This window comes from Salmo trutta, chromosome 19, assembly GCF_901001165.1.
Source record: "Salmo trutta chromosome 19, fSalTru1.1, whole genome shotgun sequence".
In the NCBI taxonomy this organism is placed as follows: Eukaryota; Metazoa; Chordata; class Actinopteri; order Salmoniformes; family Salmonidae; genus Salmo; species Salmo trutta.
The window spans coordinates 48,197,252-48,223,695 of NC_042975.1; the positions used below are offsets into that span (position 1 = coordinate 48,197,252).

Genomic DNA, 26,444 nt, shown 5'->3' on the forward strand with positions numbered 1-26,444 from the left:
TAAATGTACAAAAGCTATTGTGTCCGTAGGTTCCTGTGAAAGCTATGATCTGTGTGGCGAGAGCTGCCCACTGTACTAGTTTTAAATGGTGTGCTCCATGCCGACATAGACCTACGGTATGCTCCTATGAAAGAAATGAAGGACCACTCATTTCATACGGAACCGTCACAAGTCATGACACATTCTGCCTCTGCTGTGCCACCCGTTGTTCGCTCCGCTTGACGCTATTTGAGGTTGTTTTTATATGTGATCCATGTTCCGTTAGCTACCACAACGGGTCATGGGACTACCCGCCATCTCGTTCGATTCCGCTCTTTGAAACGGATGCGCTGTCCTTGTAACGGTCCTACCAGTCTTGCCCCATGTCAGTGAGTAAACGTTGGGAGAGTGTTCTTTGTGTTTTCTTCTCGTATCGCCCCAGGTTGATGCCCAATGAGTTGTCGCATGTGTCATTTGTTGTGTTTTCTGAGTGGCGGTTTGATGTGGTGTAGCTCCTCACCAACCCCTGGAGAATGTCGTCCAGCTCGTTTCTGAGACTCTGCTTCGCCAGACGGTGAAACGGACAGTCGCTCCAGTGAAGTCGAAGACTATCTGCCACGTTCTAACTCCAGCCCCGGAGAGAGCCTAGCTTTCTGTCCTGGTTACATTTTGTGCCGGAGAGGGCAGAGGACAAGTGGGGAGGAAGTAGAGAGATCTGTAAATGTGATCGAGGGTCATGTCTGTCAGAAACTGCCCGGTGTACGTAACGGTGACAGACAGACGGCATATATATATATATATAGCACAAACCCTGGAGGGGGTGAGCGTTTTACTGCACAAAACTAAAACCATTGCTGGGATGTACAGTCAAAGGGGCTGGGGAAATCCTTGTTTTCTATTGATTGTGTTTCTATATGTCCATGCCTTCCCAGTGAGATAAACAGGGTAGTGTTCTTCAACGAGGCCTCCCAGCTTCTGGTCCTCCGAGGTCAGTTCGGGTCACTGAAGTCATCCAGGCCATCTGGTAGTGTCTATTTAGCAACGAGTAGTCAAGTGTCGTAACGTGTCTCAATACAAGTCCGTCGTCTGTTAGATTGCTGTAGAGCCTCTCATTCTGCTAATCATTGGCTCTGTCCAGACTACCGCATTCTGATGCCCTGTGACCAGCCCACATTTTTGTAGATGTTCTTTGAAACGTAATTCTGTCTCAATGTCATCTGTGTCAATTGAATGCTTTTATGCAAGTTCATGCAGTCCCATAGACCAATTCTGACTGTTACGCGGTCCTCTGTATATAACCTTGTATGTTTTTTGACATGTGCTCTGTAAGTGATAGCCCATTGGGAGACATGGGTTGTTATTGCTGTGTCTGTGGTGGGGTCATTGTGCTTGGCGGTGTCATGGGGTGTACGTCTGTGATGTTTGTGTATATCTTGATGAGGGATGGGGGTTAGGTTCAACAGTATCACAACTGGTCTACCAAGAGTGTCTTCATTGTGGCAGTGGACACTGTCCTCTCCGTACAGGAACATTTTGCACCAAAGTCATCAAGCGCAGCTTTTTCTCGAGGTCACATTGCTGATATCCAATTTGGAGGAATTTGATTTCAGCGACGAGTCTTTTTGCATGATTAGTGTTGTCTTTTTATTGACTTGTGTGCCCGGTAAAGAGCATGATCATATGTGAAATTTCACTTACCGGTGTGTTTGCAAATGTTTAGGAATTTCTCCACGAGATTTTGACTTACCTCTTTACATAAGCGTTCATAAATGTGTGTGTCCCACCAGATATAACTGTCTGTTTTGCATTTGAAATGCAATTCAAAGCTCTCTCAAATATCTGTTCAGTTATGAGACCACACATTCGTGAAACAACATTAATATAAAGGCTATGCATCACCTAGCTAGCTAGACATTCAAGTCTTGTAAACCCCTCCTTGTTAAAGCGTTGCTATTTTCAATACATTTGTTGAACGCTTGCTCTTTTTTTTTTGAGTACTCTGCCAATGTTTTTGGACTTCTCTAAGTATGTTCAGTCTTGTCCCTCTTCCATTGGTTCATGTTATTCTCTGCCAATATTGGTAATCTTCCTTTGTGCTTGCAGTGGAAAATCTCACTCCCTTATCTTTTAGCCATTGAAAGATGTCAACATGCATTGTCACTTTGCCTGATGTACTCTGGCTATGTATAATATACATTTATGCATATTTCACAATATGCTTTTCTATTGTTTACCGTATTCTACTCCATATTGCCCATCTGAAAACGGTCTTTTTTTCCCCCTGTGATGAAACAAAGCATTGTCCAGGATGTCCTGTTTTTGGAAGTGAGGGTCCATACCTTTTTGATTTTTCATTTCTTTTTGTACATCAAATGGATTGAGAACACATAATACACTGTATTGTCAATGCTAAATTACGAACTGGTTTTTCTTTTAAAAGGCAGAGGTTGTTGTTTTTGGAAGACAATTGAATAAAATGTCATATGTTGCTCAGGTTTTGTTGTTATTTTTGCAGTGGTCATCTTGCTGCTCATTGTAGCCTCTGTACCTTTCACCAGTGACAGCTTGTTGGTAGCTGTGCAATGCATGTTTCTATTGGATATACAGATAATCACCTTGACAGCTAATATCGGCAGGTTAAAGCATCATTCATACTGATGAATAATTGTCAAATTGGATCATACGAGTTCGCTATGAGAGAGCCTTGAAGCACTGTCACTCACAAAGTGTACAAGATGAAGATTGTCACTATACTGTATTAATCAAAGATCCATACAGTACACCTGTCCCAAAAACACAATAGGAAAATGATAATTTTCAAAAGCAGCACTACCACTAGTATTGCAACAATCGCTCACTCTGACATAGAAATCACACTGCACCATCTTTAGGGTAAGAAATATCTACCTTCTGTGAATAACAAGTCTGGAAACCTAGCTTCATGCATTTCTCTGAGAATAATCTGCTGTATTATCAGAGGAAGTTGGTATTTAAAATACTGGGACCCCTCACAGCGATTGTTCATGTCAGGCACAGGCTTACTGGGATGTGATATATCAAAACAAATGAACCTCCATGATGAAAAGGTCAGGTGACTAGATAAAAATCAGCCTTTCTCAGGTTCTGAGCCCTACTACAGTATGTGTTGCTGTTAGCTAATTGGAGGGCACAGACGCTCATTGGATGGCACATGCACCGCTCGGCAAGAAGTCCTGGACGTAGGTGCACACAGCTTTACAGAGGTAGGTCATAGTGCCGTAGCGGCCACTAGGGGCACTGTCATACAGCAGCCTGCAGATCCCATTGGAGTGATCTTTCTCCAGAAGGGTGTCGTCAGCCCCCAGCACTTTCTGCAGAGGAGGGTAATATGGACACAATGTAAGGATGACATAGCAAAGTCTGCCCGTTGTGCTGTTTACTGTACTTTTAACTAAATTAACATGTGGGGGTTTACAGGAAATGTAACTGAATAGTAGTAAATGTAACTGAATAACAAGAACAATAAACGATGTCAAATAAATATGTTCCACTGTGAAAATCAATGCTGAAAGAACAGCGGTCTGTTTCCCAGCAGAGGTGAGATGGCCACCGTATGGCCACTGACTGACCTGGTCATGGTAAAACATTTCACTGGCCATGTGGACTATCTTATCTACATGGACGACACTGCCGATGCTCTCCAGCTCCACCTCGGCCAACAGGGTGAGCACCAGTATGGCCTCCACCAGCAGCTGACGGTACTCTGGCTGGGGCACGCGATTCAGCACCGTCTCCACGTGCACCGCAAACTTGATCTCACCGGGGGTCATCTGTGATCAACAACCCCCACCCAGGAGAGGTGGATAGGAAATAGACATTGCATCATGTTGTGTGATATTGAAATCTGGTTCAGAGGTGAGCATGTGCTTGAATGAGTACAGGAAGATGAAATCATTTAGATGAAGGAGTATCCCACAGAGCAACGTGAAGTTGATGTGGCTCAGCTTGGAGATCATTTAGGGCGTACCTCTCTTGTGGTTGACGCTGGAAGAATGCACCCCACAATAGATAGGCCATGACACTGAAAAAGAAAGTAGGACGATTACATCTATGAACCAGGTAGAAACATGTTTCACGGATGCTAATTATACATGTACCAGCTAGAACAAAGTGTTTGGACTACTATGCAAAGAGTACCAGCAACCGTCACCCACAGCATCTCACCTTCTGGAGGATGGACCAGACCTTCTGGTAGAAGCCAACAGGGACTCTGTTGAGGGCGCCGTCTAGACGTCTCCTACGTAACCACTGGCCATGGCGGCTGTCTCTCACTGCCATCTTTTCTGTAGCGCTCTGCAACGACTCGATGGATGGGAGTCTGTACCGCTGGAGCATACCAGGGGAAAACAAACACTTTTATAGTTAAGCTTTCTCTTCATTGTTAGATCGTATAAAACCACTTGAGTTTATCACATATTTGTGGTATTGTATTCCCAGAAGTTATATATAGTACCAGTCAAAAGTTGACACACCTACTCAATCAAGTTTTTTATTTTATTTTTAACAAGAAAATAGTGAAGATATCAAATCTATGAAATAACACATCTGGAATCATGTAGTAACCAAAAAAAGTGTTAAATCAAAATATAGTTTATATTTTTCAAAGTAGCCACCCTTTGCCTTGATGACAGCTTTGTACACTTTTGGCATATTCTCAAGCAGCTCCATGAGTAATGCTTTCCCAACAGTCTTGAAGGTGTTCCCACATATGCTGAGCACTTGTTGGCTACTTTTCCTTCACTCTGCGGTCCAACTCATCCCAAACCATCTCAATTGGGTTGATGTCGGGTGATTGTGGAGGCCAGGTCATCTGATGCAGCACTCCATCACTCTCCTTCTTGGTCAAATTGCCCTTACACAGCCTGGAGGTGTGTTTTGGTTCATTGTCCTGTTAAAAAATAAATGATAGTCCCACTAAGCGCAAACCAGATGGGATGGTGTATCACTGCAGAACGCTGTGGTAGCCATGCTGGTTAAGTGTGCCTTGAATTCTAAATAAATCACAGAGAGTGTCACCAGCAAAGCACCCCCACAGCATCACCTCCTCCTCCATGCTTCACGGTGGGAACCACACATGCGGAGATCATCTGTTCACCTACTCTGCGTCTCATGGCGGTTGGAACCAAAAATCTCAAATTTGGACTCAGACCAAAAGGACAGATTTCCACCAGTCTAATATCCATTGTGCATGTTTCTTGGCCCAAGCAAGTCTCTTCTTCTTATTGGTGTCCTTTAGTAGTGGTTTCTTATCAGCAAATCGACCATGAAGGCCTGATTCACGCAGTCTCCTCTGAACAGTTGATGTGGAGATGTGTCTGTTACTTGAAGTCTGTGAAGCATTTGTTTGGGCTGCAAATTCTGAGGCTTTTAACTCTAATGAACATATCCTCTGCAGCAGAGGTAACTCTGGGTCTTCCTTTCCTGTGGCGGTCCTCATGAGAGCCAGTTTCATCATAGCGCTTGATGGGTTTTGCGACTGCACTTGAAGAAACTTTTTTCCTGATTGACTGACCTTCATGTCTTAAGGTAATGATGGACTGTCGTTTCTCTTTGCTTATTTGAGCTGTTCTTGCCATAATATGGACTTGGTATTTTACCAAATAGCCACCCCTACCATGTCACAACACAACTGATTGGCTCAAACGCATTAAGAAGGAAAGAAATTCCACAAATTAACTTTTAACAAGGCACACCTGTTAATTGAAATGCATTCCAGGTGACTACCTCATGAAGCTGGTTGAGAGAATGCCAAGAGTGTGCAAAGCTGTCATCAAGGCAAAGGGTGGCTACTTTGAAGAATCTCAAATATAAAATATATGACACTATTTTGGTTATTTCATGATTCCATATGTGTTATTTCATAGTTTGATGTCTTCATTCATTATTATTCTACAATGTAAAAATAGTCAAAATAAAGAAAAACCCTTGAATGAGTAGGTGTGTCCAAACTTTTGACTGGTACTGTACATATTCATATAGACAGTAAGGTATAAAATAATGGCACCCTTGATAAAGATGAGCAAAAAACACTGTATACAATAAATAATACAAATACTCAGCTATAAGAAAGGGAAATTATATTATTTTATACTAATATAATTGCTCAGAGAAAGAGATTCCGTTCAACAGGTAATAAATAAAAAAAAAATGGGTCCAAATTATTGGCACCCCTGTTTTGAGTATTATAGAACCCTCCTCGTGAGGATAAAGACAGAGTCTTATTCTAAAATGTTTTATGAGATTAAAGAACACATTGGGAGGGATCTCAGACCGTTCCTCCGTTTAGAATCTTTCCAGATCCTTCACATCCTTCGGCCACAAAAATCAACATTTTGCAATTGCCATCTATCTCCGGACTTGAACCCCATTGAAAACCTCTGGTTTACGTTAAGAGAATGGAAGGGTCAAATGCTTTATTATTCAAATATTGAAAAAAATACAGACAAAAAAAGACAAACAACATGATCTGAAGTTAGATGGGGCAGAGTCTTACAAGCATTAGAAACAACATTGGGTGTGGATACTGTCGGAAGATGTGGGTCTGAGCAAGTGTGATGTCATCAATGTGTGTAAATGTTAAGTTGTCTTTTGTTTTTGCTTGTGTAAAAAATTCAAACCTGGGGTTTGAATCAAAGAGGGAAGTCCATAAGCGCAGATGAAGGATATCAAGGATCTGGAAAGATTCTGTATGGAGGACTGGTCTAAGATCCCTCCCAACGTGTTCTCTAATCTCATATAACATTTTAGAAAAAGGCTCAGTGCCATTATCCTCACAAGGGGAGGGTGCTGGAGTATTGAAAACAAAATCTCTTTCCCTGAGCAATTGTATTAGTATAAAATCATATATATTATTTTTTACATACAATATAGCTCAGTATTTGTATTATATAATTTACACAGTCTTTTTTTGCGCATCTTTATCAAGGTTGGCAATAATTTTGGACCTCGCATCTACTGCCATACCCCGTTCAAAGGCACTTAAATATTTTGTCTTGCCCAGTCACCCTCTGAATGGCACACATACACAAACCATGTCTCACAGCATCTACACTGATTGAAGTGGATTGAACAGGTGACATCAATAAGGGATCATAGCTTTCACCTGGATTCACCAGGTCAGTCTGTCACGGAAAGAGCAGGTGTTCCTAATGTTTTGTACACTCCGTGTATATGCATACTTGTGCATGCTCAATCTCTACTTTCTGTACTCACTGACCCAAGCCACTCACCCCTGATTCAATGTTCTCGATGTCAAGGGAATGCACTGATAAGGACTGCAAAACACAAGTAAAAAGGCAAATCAGTGTGCACATTCATACATCTTTAATGGTATATCTGTATTGATTACATAGATCACCATACAGTTGGAGGCTGTTGGATCTCTGTCATGTTTAGCGTTTTCTGTATGCAGTCATAACACAGTATAGTGTCCTTACCAGCTTCCTCACTTTACTCTGATGTTTGCTCCCGCCCACACTCTTAGAGTTAGGTAAAATATCCTGGATGGCAATGGAGTCTGTACCTGTTGCACCCGAACGCACTGCAAATATACAGTAGGAACAAAATATCCACTTAAAATAAAGAACACCACAGCCAAAACGGCTTGACAAAATACAATTAAGATGAAACAGAGAAAACGTACTGCTCAAAACCAGCACGCTCTCCAGTAAGCTACTAATATCAACGATGATCGAAGCCCTCGTCACTCACCACTCTTCATCAGCCCAAACTCTTTCCCACTGAGAATGTGGTGCAGGAGGTTCTTTAGCTCTGAAGGGCTCATGTTCATCAGGCACTCGGTGGCCTCCTCGCCTGGAACACGCACAGAGAATACACACTCATTTACACACGTTCCCTCCTCTGACCTTACATCTCAAAGAGACACGTCGCATATAAAACGATAGAAATGGTTGCTTTAAAATGTGCCCGACTGCCTGCAAACGTCTAACGTGGTGATGCCGTCATATACTGTGTAGGATCAACCTGAAGGTTGTAGCATCTGACCCTAGCCTTAGTGCTATGTCAGCGCACCAGAGCAGTTGAGAGACTGGGCCAGCTCAGTAGCCATGACCTGGATGATCAGTCCGATCCTGAGACGGAACATCTCACTGAAGAGTTTTGGCTGGGTGCGGATACACATGGCCAGGAACACCATGATCTCCTGCGGGGGGAAACACAAACACCAGTTTACAGCACGCCGAGGCACAAATCAATACTTAACGTACCGCTGGGACTAGTAGTAACCGTTACATTCAGACTTATAACTTGTATATCTGAGCACCGAGCGTTCATATCGTCCTTACCTGAGTCAGAATGGCGATGGTCAGATTATTTTCACTGGCCACGTCAATTAGCTTTGCCAGCTTGTCAGGGGGCATGGGGCTGTGTGGATACAATGACAACATCACTCACAAAGCAGAGCTTGTTTCTGTCTTGTCTCCATTTTGTCTCTTTCTAAAATAAATGCTGAATATTGTCATGAGGGTGCCAGGTGTGTGAAGGTTTGAGGACGGTGAGCTCACGCTGAAATGGTCTTCTCTCTTGGCTCAGGCGGGAGACCCACTGTCAGGTGCTTCTGGTGGGCCAGCAGATCTGAACAGGCCTGTCAACAAAGCAAAAAAACACCTACAGTTCAGAGGTCAAAAAAACATTGGAATGGTATATCTGATCACCTGAGACGTGGCACTAAGAACTTCCTGTCATTTAAGAACTTGGATTTGATCAACCATGTATGTTGGCTAACCTAAATAACAGTGCATGAATCAACATGAGTAAGAAGGATAAACCGTTATGAATGGATTTGAAATGTGTCCCACTGTGGTTATGCGGCTAATTTCCGACACCAAGTTCAAGTGTAACCAGTCCTATTAATGGTGTGGTGTGACCAGTCCTATTAACGGTGTGGTGTGACCAGTCCTATTAATGGTGTGGTGTGACCAGTCCTATTAATGGTGTGGTGTGACCAGTCCTATTAATGGTGTGGTGTGACCAGTCCTATTAATGGTGTGGTGTGACCAGTCCTATTAATGGTGTGGTGTGACCAGTCCTATTAATGGTGTGGTGTGACCAGTCCTATTAATGGTGTGGTGTGACCAGTCCTATTAATGGTGTGGTGTGACCAGTCCTATTAATGGTGTGGTGTAACCAGTCCTATTAATGGTGTGGTGTAACCAGTCCTATTAATGGTGTGGTGTAACCAGTCCTATTAATGGTGTGGTGTAACCAGTCCTATTAACGGTGTGGTGTGACAGTGAGATGGGCAGTGAGTGGATAGATACCTCGTCCAGCTCCTCCACTTTCTTCCGGAGCATGCCAGAGATCATGCGGACGAGGCCCCAGTGTTTCAGGTTCCCAGCCTTGTCATACAGACTGCTCAGCAGCCGTCTAACAGTGGAGCCTTTACCGTGCAGCTTAGTGTCCCAGTCCATACCCCTGACACACACACACACACACACACACACACACACATCAGCCCATCTCTACAAAATCTACCAGCAAAACCAAAACCAACCACTCATTGGGTATAGGGAATGTATGGTTTAGAATGGATCCTTACTTGTCTTTGAAGAAAATGTAGAGGATGTCGGCCTGGTCCTGAAGGTTATGGGTCTGCTTCAGCACCTGCACCAGGGCCTGGTAGTCTATAGCTCCAGTCGTGTCCCTGGGCAGATTCATCTGGGCTGGAGGTGTGGCATTGGAGCCCTGGGAGACAGAAACATGGTGTACAGCTCAGTGTTGTGTGGATACAACATCATACTGGTTAATAATCCGCAGAGATGACATTCACAAGGTACTATGCCCTACCCTGCCATCTACATCCACTAGGTGAAGGCTTGGCTGATGGGAGCGAAACAGTTTGGTAGGGAGGTACATGTGCACGTCTGTGGAGGGAGAGGTCAGAGGAACATTGTCATGATACCCAGATGGTGACTGTGTGTGTGTGGTTTATCTGAAATACATTTCAAGAATAAATAATTAAAAATAGTCCTCCACAAAACGACAGATAGCATAGAGTAGAAGGCACGCAGCTCACTGTGGATGTCGAGCTCCCGTGCTTTGTGCACCAGTGAGACCATCTCACGGGTCTTTCTGGCCAACGCCCGGAAGCGGTTCAGACCGCCTTTATGGGAGCTGATCTTTTCGCTGTGTTTCGGTATGGACAGCAACTGGTCCAGATACTGAGCCAGGTCATCCACCTCTGAAAAGAGTGGGACACGCGCACACACACACACGCACGTAAACGATCTTTCAAGGAATCTATAAGCATGCTTACAAAATGAGCGACACGTGCAGCCAGCCAGTACACTGTCAGTTAGCTGACTTATTATCAGTCAGCTAAGAAGACTCCAGTAATACAGAACAAATGTAAAATGTAAGAAAAAGGTCACAGACAACCAGGAATTCAGTTTCCTTAACGAGATGGTAGGGAGATCTTAAGATGCTTAGTTGTGTGGGAATTGACAACGGGGTAAGGAAGTAACACAATCAAAACAGGCGTTGTTGTTGTATTGAAAATGGTTTACGGCAATGTGAAAATAGGTAAACCTATTTTTTTGCTGATTTTTTTTTGCTAGAGATTAACTTTAGGATCTTGCGATGTTTTGCCTGAGGCTTTACCCACTCTAGCCCATCTCCCCACCATCATTACACTATCAGGCCATGCACAGCTCCGACAGCATTGTAACCACACAGACACTGTTGTCATGGTGACCACTGTAGTCACCACCCTGCTCACCATCGTCCATGAAGGACAGCTGAGAGCAACAGGAAGTATTCATGAACTTGGACAGTTTCCCTGTCTGAACCCTGCATGAGGAGGGGAAGATCAACCAATGTCATTAGGTGTGCTTGCTGAAAGCAAGAACAACTTTGAAAATCAGACACTTACTCTTATTATTTGCTTTCCACGGCCACGTGTAGTGCCAAAACTGTAAAAGCTACCAACACCAAAACAAAATTAAAGTGTGCTTGAAAACAACTTTTTGATACTACTTATAGTTTTCACACCGACAACCATATTTACATAACTCCCAATGGGTTTCAATGGTCATTGGTTTGAATCGTAAAAATTCCAGTCGTAACTGGTCTTTAACCGTTTAAGCTACAAACGCCATTCAAACTTTAAAACTGGAATAGGTTGCTTGTATACAGATTTCTATGTATACTTCAACTATAACCGTTTGACATTAGCATAAAAGCTCCATAGGTTTCAAGGGAAAATATTTTGATTCGCCACTGTTCTTGAACAGTTTATGGTAAAAACACTAAACCAATTCTGTTTAAACGAGAAACGCCAACCCAATGTTGAAATGTGCAGACCGACAACTTAGAATGCTCCAATACAGCTTTTTGCTTTAATTCGCACTTTATAACCTATAAAGCTTGTTGCATCGCCATTTATTTCAATGGCGGAAATAAAGGCTTTAACATTCTAAACTGGAATCATCTGCACAGAACTATCAGAATGTTCAAACTAAAACATTTTTCAGAGCTTGAGTACTCACTCTAGCCAACTATACTGGCTCACTATAATAACTCCACACCTACCAACCACCCCAAAATAATGCACTATAACATACACATAGCCTATGGAAACCCTATTACTACCACCACTACTACTGCCGTCACCACCACTACCACTATTTCACAACCATAAATGCCTCAAGACAAGCAAGCGCTTGTCTTTTTGACACCGATGTTGATCATTCTAATAGGCCAGTCTGTGGAACTCAATCCCATGATCTAATTAGCCATTCTTCTATCAGGAACACCTCACCTTGCTCCTCCGTAGTAACCATCTTGCAGTTTTCTCAGAACGGCTAGTACTGCAGGGTCCAGCTCTTTGTGGTCATCAGCTGCAATAGAGTTCCAGAGAGTGGATTGTCAGAAGTTACGTACGGTATACTATTTGATTAGGCTGCAGAGTCACGATGGGGCGGTGGTCAGGTCAAGTGACTTACTGAGCATATTGGACGAGATAGGGAAGGAGACCGTGGGACAGCCGGTAATTCTCCAGCGGGACGCCAGGTAGGAAAGGTCATTACGCAGCATCTCCAATATCATGTGGTTGTCCAATGCCAAGTAGAATTCCTGATGATCAATGAACTGGACATAACAAGAGCGACATGTCAGTGTTGAGTGTAATCAACAGTTGGTAGCGAACAACATATCCTGACAGGGCTTCATCTCACCTGAGGGGTGAAGGAGAAGACGGTGTCACGGATAATGTAGAATTTTGATGTCCCCAGAGTGCCAATGCGTCTGTATGGTCTCCCAGTGAGGCCTAGTCTCTGGTTGCGACCTGCATGGCCAACACGATGAAGAATTATTGGGACAATCATGGCACACATTATATTTCTAAACCTGGCTTAAGGTCACGTAAACGGGCTCTTAAAGCCAAGGGGTCAAATTAACATCATAAACAACAAAAGCTATTAGCGCAAGCATTAGCCTGTATCTTTATCCTTTTAATTCATCTCTAGGTGTAGTGTTCAGTTCACCTAGCCTTGCATAGATGTGGCTCAACACCCTGGAGGGTTGGACTCTGATAGGATGGATGTCCTCCAAGGTCTCAGCATCTATCCCTTGTTTCATCAACAGATGTTTGATGTGGTCCGTCTCCGCTAAGATGGACACTGAAAGCAAAATCAGGCAATAAAGAACACTTCAATTTTGTCTAGTTTGAAGAGCCTCAAGAGCTAAAGGAGTCTCTAGTGTATGATATGTCATTTAAAACAATTAACACCAAGAGAATGTATTATTTGAACCACTGTAGCAGATTTATGAGACTCAATAAGGCACAATCTCTTCCAAATGGCATCTTTTGTACTGCAATTTATTACAGTCACCTACTGTACACATTATGACTACAAATGTGTGTATTCTCCTGCTGAGGTCAATATATCTTCTCTTCTTCCAGACTGCCTGGTGTGATCATCTTACCTTGAACCACAACATCAGGTTTGGATACAGTGGACAACCGTCTGTTCAGAGGATCAATCTCTCCTGGGGCTAAAAAACCCTTAAAAAAGGACAAGGAAATCAAGAGTATTTATAGTCAGTTTCAGTTGTATACATTTATCAGAAATAACCAAACACTCTCCCTTCTGGCTATTGGGATAAAATCCATAGTGCTATTTCAAAATGTATATAGCAAGGTAAACGAGCCTGAATAAAATTAACAAACTTGCAAAAAGTGAAAGACGGAGTATGACTATCCGTACCAAACCTTAACATGTATACCAAACTTCCTTGTGTATTTCCAGGTACTAGCATTACACCCCATCCTATCCGTACCGAACTATAACGTGTATTTCCAGGTACTAGCATTACACCCCATCCTATCCGTACCGAACTATAACGTGTATTTCCAGGTACTAGCATTACACCCCATCCTATCCGTACCAAACTATAACGTGTATTTCCAGGTACTAGCATTACACCCCATCCTATCCGTACCAAACTATAACGTGTATTTCCAGGTACTAGCATTACACCCCATCCTATCCGTACCAAACTATAACGTGTATTCCCAGGCACTAGCATTACACCCCATCCTATCCGTACCAAACTTTAACGTGTATTCCCAGGCACTAGCATTTCGCCCCAATCAAAATGGCATGCTCATACTCCAATATTTCACAATAAGGCCTGGTTGGCGCCCCCCTTGGGTTCGTACCGTGGGGAAGATTTTTGTGGGCTATACTCAGCCTTGTCTCAGGGTAGTAAGTTGGTGGTTGAAGTTATCTCTCTAGTGGTGTGGGGGCTGTGCTTTGGCAAAGTGGGTGGGGTTATATCCTGCCTGGTTGGCCCTGTCCGGGGTATAGTCGGATGGGGTCACAGTGTCTCCCGACCCCTCGTGTCTCAGCCTCCAGTAATTATGCTGCAATAGTTTGTGTCGGGGGGCTAGGGTCAGTCTGTTATATCTGGATGATTTCTCCTGTCTTATCCGGTGTCCTGTGTGAATTTAAGTAGGCTCCCTCTAATTCTCTCGGAGGACCTGAGCCCTAGGACCATGCCTCAGGACTACCTGGCATGATGAATCCATGCAGTCCCCAGTCCACCTGGTCGTGCTTCTGTTCAAGTTTCAACTGTTCTGCCTGCGGTTAAGGAACCCTGACCTGTTCACTGGACGTACTGCCTTGTCCTAGACTTGCTGTTTTCGACTCTCTCGCTCTCTACCGCACCAGCTGTCTCTAACTCTGAATGATCGGCTATGAAAAGCCAACTGACATTAACTCCCAAGGTGCTGACCTGTTGCACCCTCTACAACCACTGTGATTATTATAATTTGACCCTGCTGGTCATCTATGAACGTTTGAACATCTTGGCCATGTACTGTTATAGTCTCCACCCGGCACAGCCAGAAGAGGACTGGCCACCCCTCAGAGCCTGCTTCCTCTCTAGGTTTCTTCCTAGGTTCCTGCCTTTCTAGGGAGTTTTTCCTAGCCACCGTGCTTCTACATCTGCATTGCTTGCTGTTTGGGGTTTTAGGCTGGGTTTCTGTATAGCACTTTGTGACATCGGCTGATGTAAAAAGGGCTTTATAAATACATTTGATTGATTGATTTGCACCCCCACAGTGGTCCAAATGTGGAATCTGTACCTTTGCCGATATCATGGACAGTAATGGCTTGAGAGAATTCCAAGATTTGAAAGACACATACACATTACCAGGCAAATTCTTTTTCCTATATTTACAACTTAGATCAGCTATGCTGGCCTATGGAGTCCCTTGGGAAACCCAACTACCGAACCATCCAATGATGGGATTTATAAATAAATGATCAAAAAAATACATTAACATTTGTTCACAGACTGTATTTAACAGCAAGGAAACATTTTACGATGAGATTGGCCCCAACTCCCAACTGTTCACTCCCCCATATGACGTGGGAGTGACCTGCAGTTAAATGCTTCTGGGGAAAAGTCACACAATTAATTTCAAAGTGCACGAATATAAATATTCAACGCTTGCATCTATTATGTTACTTAACGATGATAGCTCCTTGAATCTCTCAGTCAATCAGAGACGATTACTGCTGGTAGGCAGCACAGCTGTGAAAAACGTTGGCTCTTCGATGGTAATCACCTCACCCTCTCCCAATTCACCAGTGGATACAGTTACTATTAGAAGCTCTAACATCAGATTTATTAACAGAGAGAATGAATGGTGCTAGTCAAGGAACAACTGAGGCCTGGACAAATATACTTGACTCTGTAAATAATAATCTCAGCTAAATCCCAACCCATACAAAGAAACAATCCATTAATGCCAACACATGCATACAAACAATATACTGTATATACACTGAGTGTACAAAACATTAAGAACACCTGCTCTTTCCATCACATAGACTGACCAGGTGAATCCAGGTAAAAGCTATGATCCCTTATTGATGCCACTTGTTAAATCCACTTCAAATCAGTGTAGATGAAAGGGAGGAGACAGGTTAAAGGATTTTTAAGCCTTGAGACAATTGAGACGTGGATTGTGTATGTGTGCCATTCACCCTCTGACTGACGAGCAACCCTAGTTGATAGGGGGGTGGGAAAGGGTGGGAAACATGGTTTCCGGGAGTGGGAGGTGGGGGGGGTTGGATGGAGACATATTGGCTGGGTGGGGTTCGGGGAATGGGACACAGAATTTAGTATTTAATATTAAAATCTGTATATATTTCTTAAAAACATATATTTTTTTGGCAGCCTACGGGTACAGGTTTTATAAACTTCGAATTTGAAATGGACCATTAAGCCCTCCAACACAAAAATAAAAAAAACAAATAAAACTTTGGTCACAAAGAAAGTAAATAACCGCTGAGAGTCACAAGGGTATTACGTACCACATAACGCAGCAATAATAATGTTGATCATATTAGATAATTGCATTTAGATTTCAATGCGCTCTACATTTTGTTTGGGTACTGTAAACACCTCATCCATCAAGGAGAAATAATGATACATTTTCAACATTTTCAACAATAATGAACATTCTTGACTAACCCTGTAGTGGAATTAAAAGGAAAGCAGGGTCACACTTTATTTGGGTAGTCCAGATGTTCCATCTAGAGATGCTCTACAGATGGACATACTGTCAACAAACTTGATAAGCAACTGCTTGCTAAGGTTACAGTTAAGTTTAAGCTTCGAATAAGGGTTAAGGTTCGGGTTAGAGCTAGGGTTAGTAGATAGTTAGTTGAAATCTTACTGATAGTCTGTAGAGCATCTACAGACAAACTATCCCAATAAAGTGTTACCGAAAGCAGTGAATAGATGAACTTACATCAGCCATCAGGTTTCCCAGTATGTACAGAGACTGTCCCCACATCAGAGGTAACTTGCCCATGGGAACTCTCTCTACAGAATGGGGATTCACATACTCCTCGTCTACCTGCATAAAACACACACAGTGATCATTTTACCTGCTGTGTATTCTAAGTGGACTCAGTTATTATGATAATGAATTTAGATGAGTGTGACCCTCACCTTGTCAGCAGGGACACTATAGAGCTCGGGCACCAGGCTAAGGCCGTCCTTCTGTTTGATCGTAATAGCCTCCAGGGCATCTCTGTATTCTTGCACCTGGTGATACAGGACAAACTCTTGATCACAATAGAACCCACACACACACACGAGACCGAATGAATGCGCTCTCAGAATGGAGCCATTACCCGCTGGCCATTGTATGTCCACATCCCCCCCTGACTGACCTGCTCAGGGCTGTTGATGAAGATCCCATCCAGAATGAGGTAAGTCCAGAAAAGTGGCCACTCACATTCAATATTCTCAAAGAGCTTCAGCTCAGACGACTCATAATATATGCGACTGGGGTCCTGGAGGATACACGAACATGTACACAATATATCAAAATTACACTAAGGAATCCGTTCATCGGTTGAGGGTGGGAGAAGGCTGTGGGGGTAGACATCTTGGCCAGTCAAAAAGAGGCAAAACATAAATATGAAATATCATTTTCACCTCTTTGGGGGTTTTGTGTCCATCTCTGAGGAACCTGCAGCATCCATATCTCCCCTAAGGAGGAAAGATAGAGAGACAGCTAGGGACACGTCGACCATTTTTATTTACCTTTATTTAACTAGGCAAGTCAGTTAAGAACAAATTTTTATTTTCAATGACGGCCTAGGAACAGTGGGTTAACTGCCTTGTTCAGGGGCAGAACGACAGATTTGTACCTTGTCAGCTCTGGGACCATATGGGCTGTGCTTTCATGCTACAGTCATCATTACAGTGTCCTGCTCTAACAGACAGAGAACGTCACTGCACTGATCGGCCCTGTCATCACCTTCCTATTCCAATACGCCACACGTTTCATATACAGTACTCTCCCCGGCAGTTAATACCCGACTATTAAAAGGCTAATATATAACACAAAATGTTCAATAGATAAACTCCAAACAAGGACAGCACCAAATGTAAAGGTAGAGGACAATCTCACCTGCAACTTGGAAATGATTTCCTCCTTGGTCATATTAACGATGTCAATGTCTTCCACAGCAAACGCTGGGTACGAGATAATGGACAGAACCCCAGCATCCACCTCTTTGGATGTGGAAGCTCTTGGCAACATGGAACTAAGGATCGACTGACCATATAAAAAGGGAGAGAGAAAGGGGGGAGGGAGAGAGTAATATCTTCTTCAAAGACTTGAGAAAGTGAGTGAAAACATGTCGCTGGGAGCTTGGGCTCCTGTCCTCTCTCTATGGTCATCACAAGGCTTACCGTGCAGCGCTGAATATCATCAGCTAGGGCATGGACTACAGATTCATGACCCCCCTTGGCGCCAAACAGATTGAGGCCATCCAGGGCCTCAAGTGCAGCCTACAGACACGCATAGGAAAATAGATGGCTGTTGTCAATATGACAATCTCTTTGTTAGTGTGCACACATTACTATGATACTGAAATAATACCCATTGGTATCACCCACAGTAAAAGGTCACATTTATTATAAGTTGCTAGTTGATGAAACGATGGAAGGTCAAACATAATTGGCTGAGTGTTATTGGCGTCCGTGGTTAGTGCCTACTCAGTGCCATCAACCGCGTTCCATAAGTATAATTCCAAGAAGTCAACAGATATCGACACACAGTACACGTTGCGTAAAAGACAACTTACTTTTGCCATGCCGATTGAGCTGACGTTGATCTCCGGGATCCCCTGGTTTGTCTTGTCCCCCCGTTCCCACATTCCAAAATCCTGGGGAAAAAAATCAAGACAAATCAAACTGAGTAACAACCGATTCCTACTTCTAGATCAAAGACACGTGACTACCGTAGCGCTCAGCAAATACACTGAACGTCAACCTCACGTCAAACAAAATTACATACTGCCACTTTATACGCAGCCTCAATGTAGAACATAAGATTCTGGATGATGTCCACCTCATCCCGAGTGTAGACGATGTGAAGGCCTGCCAATGACAGCAGACAGCATTCAAAAACAACTTTGTCATGTTTTATCTTCAGTTCACATAATATCATTTCAGAAATATGCATTAAGGTCTCTGTAATGGAATGTACTTGTCGAAAACAAATGTAGAGATTAATAAATGCATTTCTATAGATTCCAATATCATTTCATCGGTTACATGTCGGTCATATGTCGCGTGTTTATCCCGGACTGCATCTATTGAGGTTGCAGCAATGCTGGAGGAGAGGAGAGGGCACACCATAGGAGCAGTTGACATATAAGAGGGGGGGACACATCCCCCCCAATATTCAAGAGGGCTACTTGAACCCACCCCCTTTCAAATCATTTTCTATCCAATTAATCCAGGTGCATAAATGTTATAATTTTTCTTCCACTTTGACATGACAGAGTATTTTGTGTAGATCATTGACCAAAAATTCCAATTAAAACACAACAAAATGTGGATAAAGTCAAGGGCTGCCCCTTATTTAAATTGTATTTGTGACTGTTTATGTCTATGTACTGTATATTGTTTTCCAGGTTCCTGCTGAACTTACAGTGCCTTCCGGAGGTTTTCACAACCCCTTTCCCACATTTTGTTGTGTTACAAAGTGGGAATAAAATGTATTTATTTGTCATTTTTGGTCAACAATCTACACAAAATCCTCTGTAATGTCAAAGTGGGAGAAAAACTCTAACATTTATAAAACACCACTATATCTTGATTAGATAAGTATTCAACCCCCCTTATACTCCCCTACATGTTAGAAACACCTTACAGCTGTGAGTGTTTTGGGGGTAAGTCTCTAAGAGCTTTGCACACCTGGATTGTACAATATTTGTCCATTATTCTTTTGAAAATTCTTTAAGCCCTGTCAATTTTACTCAGTGATATCTTGTGTTGGAACAGAATGCTTCGTATTCAGGACAAAAAGTTAATTTCTTTGCCAAACGTTTGTGCAGCGTTACTTAAGTGCCTTGTTGTAGACAGGATGCACGTTTTGGAAAATGTGTATTCTATACAGGCTTCCTTCTTTTCACTCTGTCATTTATTGTGGAGTAGCTAGAATGTTGTTGATCCTCAGTTCTCATATCACAACCATTAAACTCTGTAACTGTTTTAAAATCACCATTGGCCTTGTTGAAATCCCTAAGCAGTTTCCTTCCTCTCTGGCAACTGAGTTAGGAAGGACCAGTAGCATCATCTCTCAGAGCAGTCATCCCTCTATGCTGCCACCTACTGATATGTCATCTCAGTGCATCTCTCAGGAAAAGTTTTTTTTTTAGTTAGTGTGCTTTCAAAAGGAACCATATAAAGAGAAGTGGGCATTTCGAAAGTAACCATATAAGGAGAAGTGGGAATTTTAAAAGTAGTCTTTTAACACTAGAAGCTCTGAAATTCCATAACTACTAGAACCACCATGACTTAATATTTCAACATTTCAATAATACTTTGTAAAATTAATTCATTTTTAATAAGTTAATGTAGCTAATGTTAGCTAGCAACAATAAAACAAACAAAATCTTGAGTGGCACCTTCTGAAACCCCTACTTCTCCTTATATGGTTATTTTCAAAACCCCCACTTTTCCTGAGAGATGACGTATCAGTGGGTGGCAGCGTAGGGCTCTGAGAGATGATGTCGCAGCTGGACCCCTCTCGGAAGGACGCCTGTATCTTTCTAGTGACTAGGTGTATTGATACACCATCCACAGCCTAATGAATAACTTCATCATGCTCAAAGGGACATTCAGCATCTGCTTTTTTAAAATATTTTTCACACACAACCACCAATCGTTGCCTTTCTTTGCAAGGCACTGAAAAACATCCCTGATCTTTGTGGTTGAAGCTGTGCTTGAAATTCACTACTCAATTCAGGAACCTTACAGATAATTGTATGTGTGTGGTAGAGATGGGGTGGTCATAAAAATGTCAACCACTATTATTGTACACAGAATGAGTCCATGGAACTTATTATGTGATTTGTTAAAGGGATACTTTGGGATTTTCCCAGAGAGATGAACTCGTGGATACCATTTTTATGTCTGTGTCCCCAGTATGAAGGAAGTTAAGAGGTAGTTTCGCGAGCTAATGCTAACTTGCGTATCTGCTAACAACAGTTTTTGAAGATTGAGAGCTTTCCAGTGTTATTTGTTTGGTCCAATCAAAAGAATGCATGACTTAACAGAATTGTAAGGCTTTCTCATTACAATGTTGCAATAGGGTAGAAAATAAATACCATGCCCAGGACTGGGTTTCCCAAAACCATTGTAGCATTGCAACCTGGTCTCAGAGCAGGTTGAGCACTAAGATCATTTAGTTTCAATGGAATTAAGATGATCATCGCGCTACAACGCTTTTGAGAAACCCAGCACAGGTCATTCTCCAGTCACCTCTCTGTCCTCCAATCTGGCAGCAACCCGGTGGCACAAAGTCCCGGTAGAAAAAGGGCCGACGTTTGGACCCACTTTACTTATTGTGTTGATTCAAACAAGACCAAATGCAACGTTTCTACAGGAGAAATGTTGAAAGGGAAAAATACTACCAACCTCAAGAGACATCTGAAAGCGCATCATTCCAACATATACGCTCAGGTAATAACAGATCGATAATACTACTTAGTTAGGTTGCAGCAACCTATCAGACCACTACTTATGACAGAACTTTGATTACAATAGCTATGGTATGGGGCAGGGCTCCGATCTGCGACCATTTTTTCACATTTTGCCACCTTTTGACTTGGCTGTGAGTAAAATTTCTCATTGGTTGCATTAGAGACTTCTGATTCTAGAACATTTCAAAAGCAATTGGGAGAAATCCATCGCTTTTGAAGAAACTACTTTAATCATTTGTAATGATAATTGACTGTCACGCCCTGACCATAGAGAGCCCTCGGGGTTCTCTATGGTGTAATAGGTCAGAGCGTGACTAGGGGGGTTTCTAGTTATTATAGTTCTATGTTGGTGTGTGAGTATGGTTCCCAGCTGAATATCGTTGCCTCTAATTGGGGATCATACTTAGTGTGTCCCTTTTCCCACCTGCGTTGTGGGATATTGTTTTGTGTGAGTGCCTTTGTGCGCTACGTTTTGCACGATCGTTACAGCTGTTGTTATTTTTGAAGTTTCACGAGAAATAAAAATGTAGAACTCTACTCACGCTGCGCCTTGGTCCAGTTATTTAAACGACGGTCGTGACATTGACAGTCTGGCTTACAGTCCTTACAAAAGCTCCACAGCACACTACAGCTCGAGGAGAGAATGCTACAACAAGTGCAAGCTCATATTTATTGGAAGAGAAACAAATGTGAGGTAATTAGTTGTTGAGAGGAAAGGAACATGTTTGATTAATATTGAGCTTAATGGCAACTATTTTACAACTGGGATTTGTTATATGGCTTTTAGACAGGAAATGCGCAATTGCGCATCAGCCATTGCAAGTGCATATAGAGTAGCAGGCTACAACTGCATCGTTTGTTTTTAGGACATTACATTTACTGTTAGATTAATACATGATTACTAGCAGTGGGTAATATATTTAGTGTTAGAGATCTAGCTAATGTGTTTTGAGTTACCCCCCCTCTCTCACTCCCTTTCTTTATGCGATATGTTATGACGGAAAATATGCTGGTAGGACAAGGCTATGTATGTTTATGCACATGAAAGTCAGTGATGTATGTTTACTATAGGTTAACGAGGCATTAAAAATGTAACGTGACTAAAACGAAAGGGCATTTCGTTGACTAAAATGGCCCACTGTTTTCGAAATGTTGACAATAACTACACTAAATCATTATTCAACTGACAAAAATGTGACTAAGACTAAACTAAATCTACAAAATGAACACTGGAACATTGACCAACAGAGCATCTTTGAATAGCCCTCTTCATGTACACCTAAACATTTTTTTTTTTAAATGTTTTAATCTTCTGTGTTGTATATAAAGTATAATATTGGGATTTAAACAAACCTAAACACATTTAACTCAATATCTGACATGGGACAGGTGCCTTCTTCAATTTGAACCAAAACCATGTGTGTGTGGTGTATACTTTTGATACCATGAAGATTTGTAACACTACCAAAAAACACCCTGTGTGACCCTGTTTTAGCTCATTGTGACGCAGGGGGTGAACACTATTTGTCAGCTGACAGCTGGCATGACAGGAACCTGACACATTTTCAATATCTTTGGGTGCAAGTCAGGGGAGAATGACTGCCCCCTGTATTGAAGCCACAGAAGTTCAAGGCAGACCGCGGTACTGCAGGCATTGTTAGCCGAAAACAGGATACACAATTATAGTGAATGGAAAAATGGCAGTCTTTGTGCAGTCAATTCTGTTTTTCCTGTGTTTTGTATCATAGTTTCTTCAGCTGTTGTATAAATAACACTTTAAAAGTGTGAAAATGTTATAATGTGATATGTAATAGTTGCTGGTTGAAAATTCAATCTACACAGGACTTTCGCATCAGCAGGTTTTCCATGGGTGAAATTTTGGCTTGCCAGGTGACATCACCAGGTGGTATAAATTAATACACCAATAACAAAGAGTTCGAAACCTCTCTGCCAATAACAGCTAATTTCCTGGTTACATATCCCTCCCATTAGGCCCCTCTATATTGGTGGATTGATCCACATTGTGGTTAATGCACTGCTTTGGTGCCCTACCCCTCCTCACTCAGACCAGTCCCAGCCAGTCTTGCAAAATTACTGCTTGAATTCGTTTTTGGGGCAAAAATTTGTTTTTGAAACTTTTTGACAATTTTAATGCGAAACTACGACAGCAAGGTATTTAATCGTTACAATTTGATATCGAAATAAAAAATAAAAAAATTGCTGCACTGGGCCTTTAAATGCAGAAAATTGCGTTTTTAAGTTTATACATTTTTCCCAGGGGGGGGAAGACCCTGTGCTGAAATGTGTCCACGCCATTGCTAAAATCATGCCAACGCCACTGGGGCACACAGTGGAGTATGAGTTTACCTGATGCAGTCATCTGGGCCAGGAAGAGCAGGAATATGGAGGTGGCATCCACCTGCATGTGACCCCACTCATCGTCTCCCACCACCGTGGCAGTTGTCTGGGAATCATACTTGGCGTGCAGGCAGTCAGCTTTGTTCTTGCTGTATTTAAACTTCTCCACTTTGTCAATCTGAGAAAAATGGAACAACCACAAACACCAGGACTTAAGACCAGTTCATTTGAGGTCCAACATTTTTTTTTGTTGCAGTTTGTAGAAGAGAAGCCACAGGTCATATTCTGTAATCTGTATACAGAATGTTGATCTATTGACATGTTTATTTCAAACAGTGACCTTTCCTTTGATTTTCTTTGCTCGATGAGAAATTAACCACCACCACAGCATGCAAGCTGAAGTGTGATTAAACTCTTTCCATGGCCCACATTACAACTGTGAATGGCACAATCCTTGCCTGCATACCTGCCTCATCATACACTGCAGCAGGCTCCTCATGAGTTTAACTACATTCTGTGGAGAGATAGAGAGAGAGATAGTCAGCACCCAGTCTCAACCATGACCTTCAACCTCCCCCATCTGCCAGCAGAATCAGAGTAACCTGAAACCCGTCCCCAGCGTAATGGCCTGCCCCCTGGCATTTCCATGTGGGAACACACACACACACACACACACACTGACCTACCATGGGCAGGACCAATTTAGGTCTATTTACAGCTGCTAAAGCCCTATGCCCAGGACAGCCGTGAAGGTAATTATAGTGGTTACTGTCAGCCAGGTATTAGAAAATATATACTTGTGTTACTCCTATTCAAACTTTTAAAAAACAATACTGGTTTGAGACAGACAGGTAACTGGAAGGGCCCTCCCACCTGTTCCAGCTCGTAGGCCTTCGCCTTGTCCTCATCTCGGTCAGCATTCTTGCGGTAGGCCAGGCTGAGGGCCCACACAGACAGGATGCCGTAAACATTGTCCCGGACCCAGGCATGGTGGGTCTCAGGGTCCCCTGGGAGAAGCCCCGTCACCGGATCCTGGTCATAAGAGGAACATAGCATCACATTCAGTAACACTGGACATACACAGATACATGGTGATTACATACATACATACATACATACATACATACATACATACATACATACATACATACATACATACATACATACATACATACATACATACATACATACATACATACATACATACATACATACATACATACATACATACGCATACTAAACATGAATGTTTACACACAATATCACCCATGTGCAAGCATTCACATGAAATTATAATCATAATAATAATCAAACTAATAATAATCATTGACATTTTATTTCTTCCTATGATTTCAATTGATCTTAAATCAAAATCCACTATCATTTACACACAATCAGCCAGTCATAGTGAATGAATTGTAACCACCGTTTATGTTGACTGATGTGACAAATTATGAATTGTTCCAACAGGTAAGCAGTGCAGTTTAAAATACAAATTATATTTGTAAATTGTTATTTCAGTTGCTGTCTGGTAGTAAGTAATTAGGTCTAGCAGGGCCTCAGATGTCCATCATATGAATTCTGGAGAGGTCGTTTTTTTTAGATCAGTGTAGAACCTCAATAAAAATTCATTTTGGAGTTGAATGTCCTTTTAAAAAGTCCCCAGAACTGAGCCTCTCAGTCCTTCTTCATACAAATTATCCCAGGGAATACCCCAGACACACTAAGCAAGGGGACTGGAATTGGTCAAACTCGCAGTTTAATACACTTACAAAATCCTCTTTCCCTAAAGGCATGATGGTCATTACTTTTTTATATAAAAGGGGAGGTTAAATTAGCCCCAGACAATCGATCTGAGATTGACTTAAAGACAGCTCTACTCAAATACTATCTTTTGGTATTATTTTTTTTCATTAGTCCATTGTTGATACAGTCCCAAAATGTTTTGCTTGTCAGCAGTCAAATTTTCAAGATATTGGACTTTCTAGAAGCCAAGTGTCATCGATCACATCCTCATGAGGCTAATATCTTGAAAACTTGACTGCTGACATGCAAACACATTTTGGGACTGTATCAACAGTTGACTAATGAAAAACAATACCAAAAGATCGTTTTTTAGAGGAGTTTCCCTTTAAGTGTCAGTCATGGGATTCTTTTTTTTTTGCTTTACATGAGCTGAACATGTGTAAATAAGTAGACTACTACACATACAGCATGTCAAGGGTAACCTATTGTCATAAATAGGCCCACAGTGCACTCACCTGGTGACGAAGTATTGTTTTTGTAACCATCCGCGCATAATTGTCGAGTTTCACCCCAGAGTTACTACGGCTCCTCATGATGTTGCTTGATGTTTTGCGTGAATTTCAGCCCTCAAACCTCGCTGACATTATCTCTAATACAGCTTGTTATGTAGTTGCACCATCGGATGAGAACATGAGAGGGAAGCAAATGTCAAAGTCTAGGAGGGTGCGTTCTGCTCACGGTATCTGTTACACTGCCCATGGCTGCTCACAGACCAGTTGGTCTGTATTTTCTGTGTGCAGTAGGCCTATACCCAGTGTACAGTTGCCTAGCATCTTCAAAAGAACAACATAACAATGTCATTAGATAGAGTTGTCATAAACTATAACATCAAGTTAAATATAAAGTTATTAATGCTAAGTTATAAAGTTTCGAAAGTGTATATATATACAAATAAAGCTATAACCAAAAAGTTGCTCCTGCTCCTCCCCTCCGGCAGACGACATTGCCAGAGTACTAACCACCGGTCCTGGGATTCACCATTACGCACACATGTGTAACGCCCTGGCCATAGAGAGGGGTTTTTTGTTCTTTATTTTGGTTAGGCCAGGGTGTTACATTGGGTGGGCGTTCTATGTTCTTTTTCTAGGTTTTTTGTATTTCTTTGTTTTGGGCCGAGTGTGGCTCCCAATCAGGCACACTTGAAGTTCGTTGTTGTTGATTGGAAGTCACACATAATGAGGATGTTTTTCCTTTGGGTTTTGTGGGTAATTGTTTCTGTTT

At 42.2% G+C, this 26,444-nt stretch overlaps 1 protein-coding gene across 1 annotated transcript; it reads right to left on the bottom strand.

Annotated features, from left to right (window-relative positions):
* Window positions 1–2,710: 2,710 nt before the first annotated feature.
* On the bottom strand, window positions 2,711–25,871 carry LOC115154859 (phosphorylase b kinase regulatory subunit alpha, skeletal muscle isoform-like). Its single transcript, XM_029701524.1, has 32 exons — window positions 25,679–25,871; window positions 24,291–24,449; window positions 23,884–23,931; window positions 23,427–23,595; window positions 18,365–18,447; window positions 18,153–18,233; window positions 17,758–17,856; window positions 17,474–17,620; window positions 16,996–17,049; window positions 16,728–16,850; window positions 16,504–16,599; window positions 16,301–16,408; window positions 12,961–13,039; window positions 12,519–12,653; window positions 12,210–12,319; window positions 11,979–12,123; window positions 11,795–11,873; window positions 10,754–10,824; window positions 10,052–10,216; window positions 9,823–9,899; window positions 9,575–9,720; window positions 9,297–9,450; window positions 8,541–8,620; window positions 8,322–8,400; window positions 8,050–8,179; window positions 7,729–7,830; window positions 7,455–7,558; window positions 7,248–7,292; window positions 4,183–4,344; window positions 3,986–4,039; window positions 3,588–3,788; window positions 2,711–3,329 (listed from the first exon to the last, which is right to left on the bottom strand). The coding sequence occupies exons 1-32, from the start codon at window positions 25,754–25,756 to the stop codon at window positions 3,156–3,158; spliced, it is 3,537 nt and encodes a 1,178-aa protein (XP_029557384.1). The 5' UTR covers window positions 25,757–25,871; the 3' UTR covers window positions 2,711–3,155.
* Window positions 25,872–26,444: the final 573 nt, after the last annotated feature.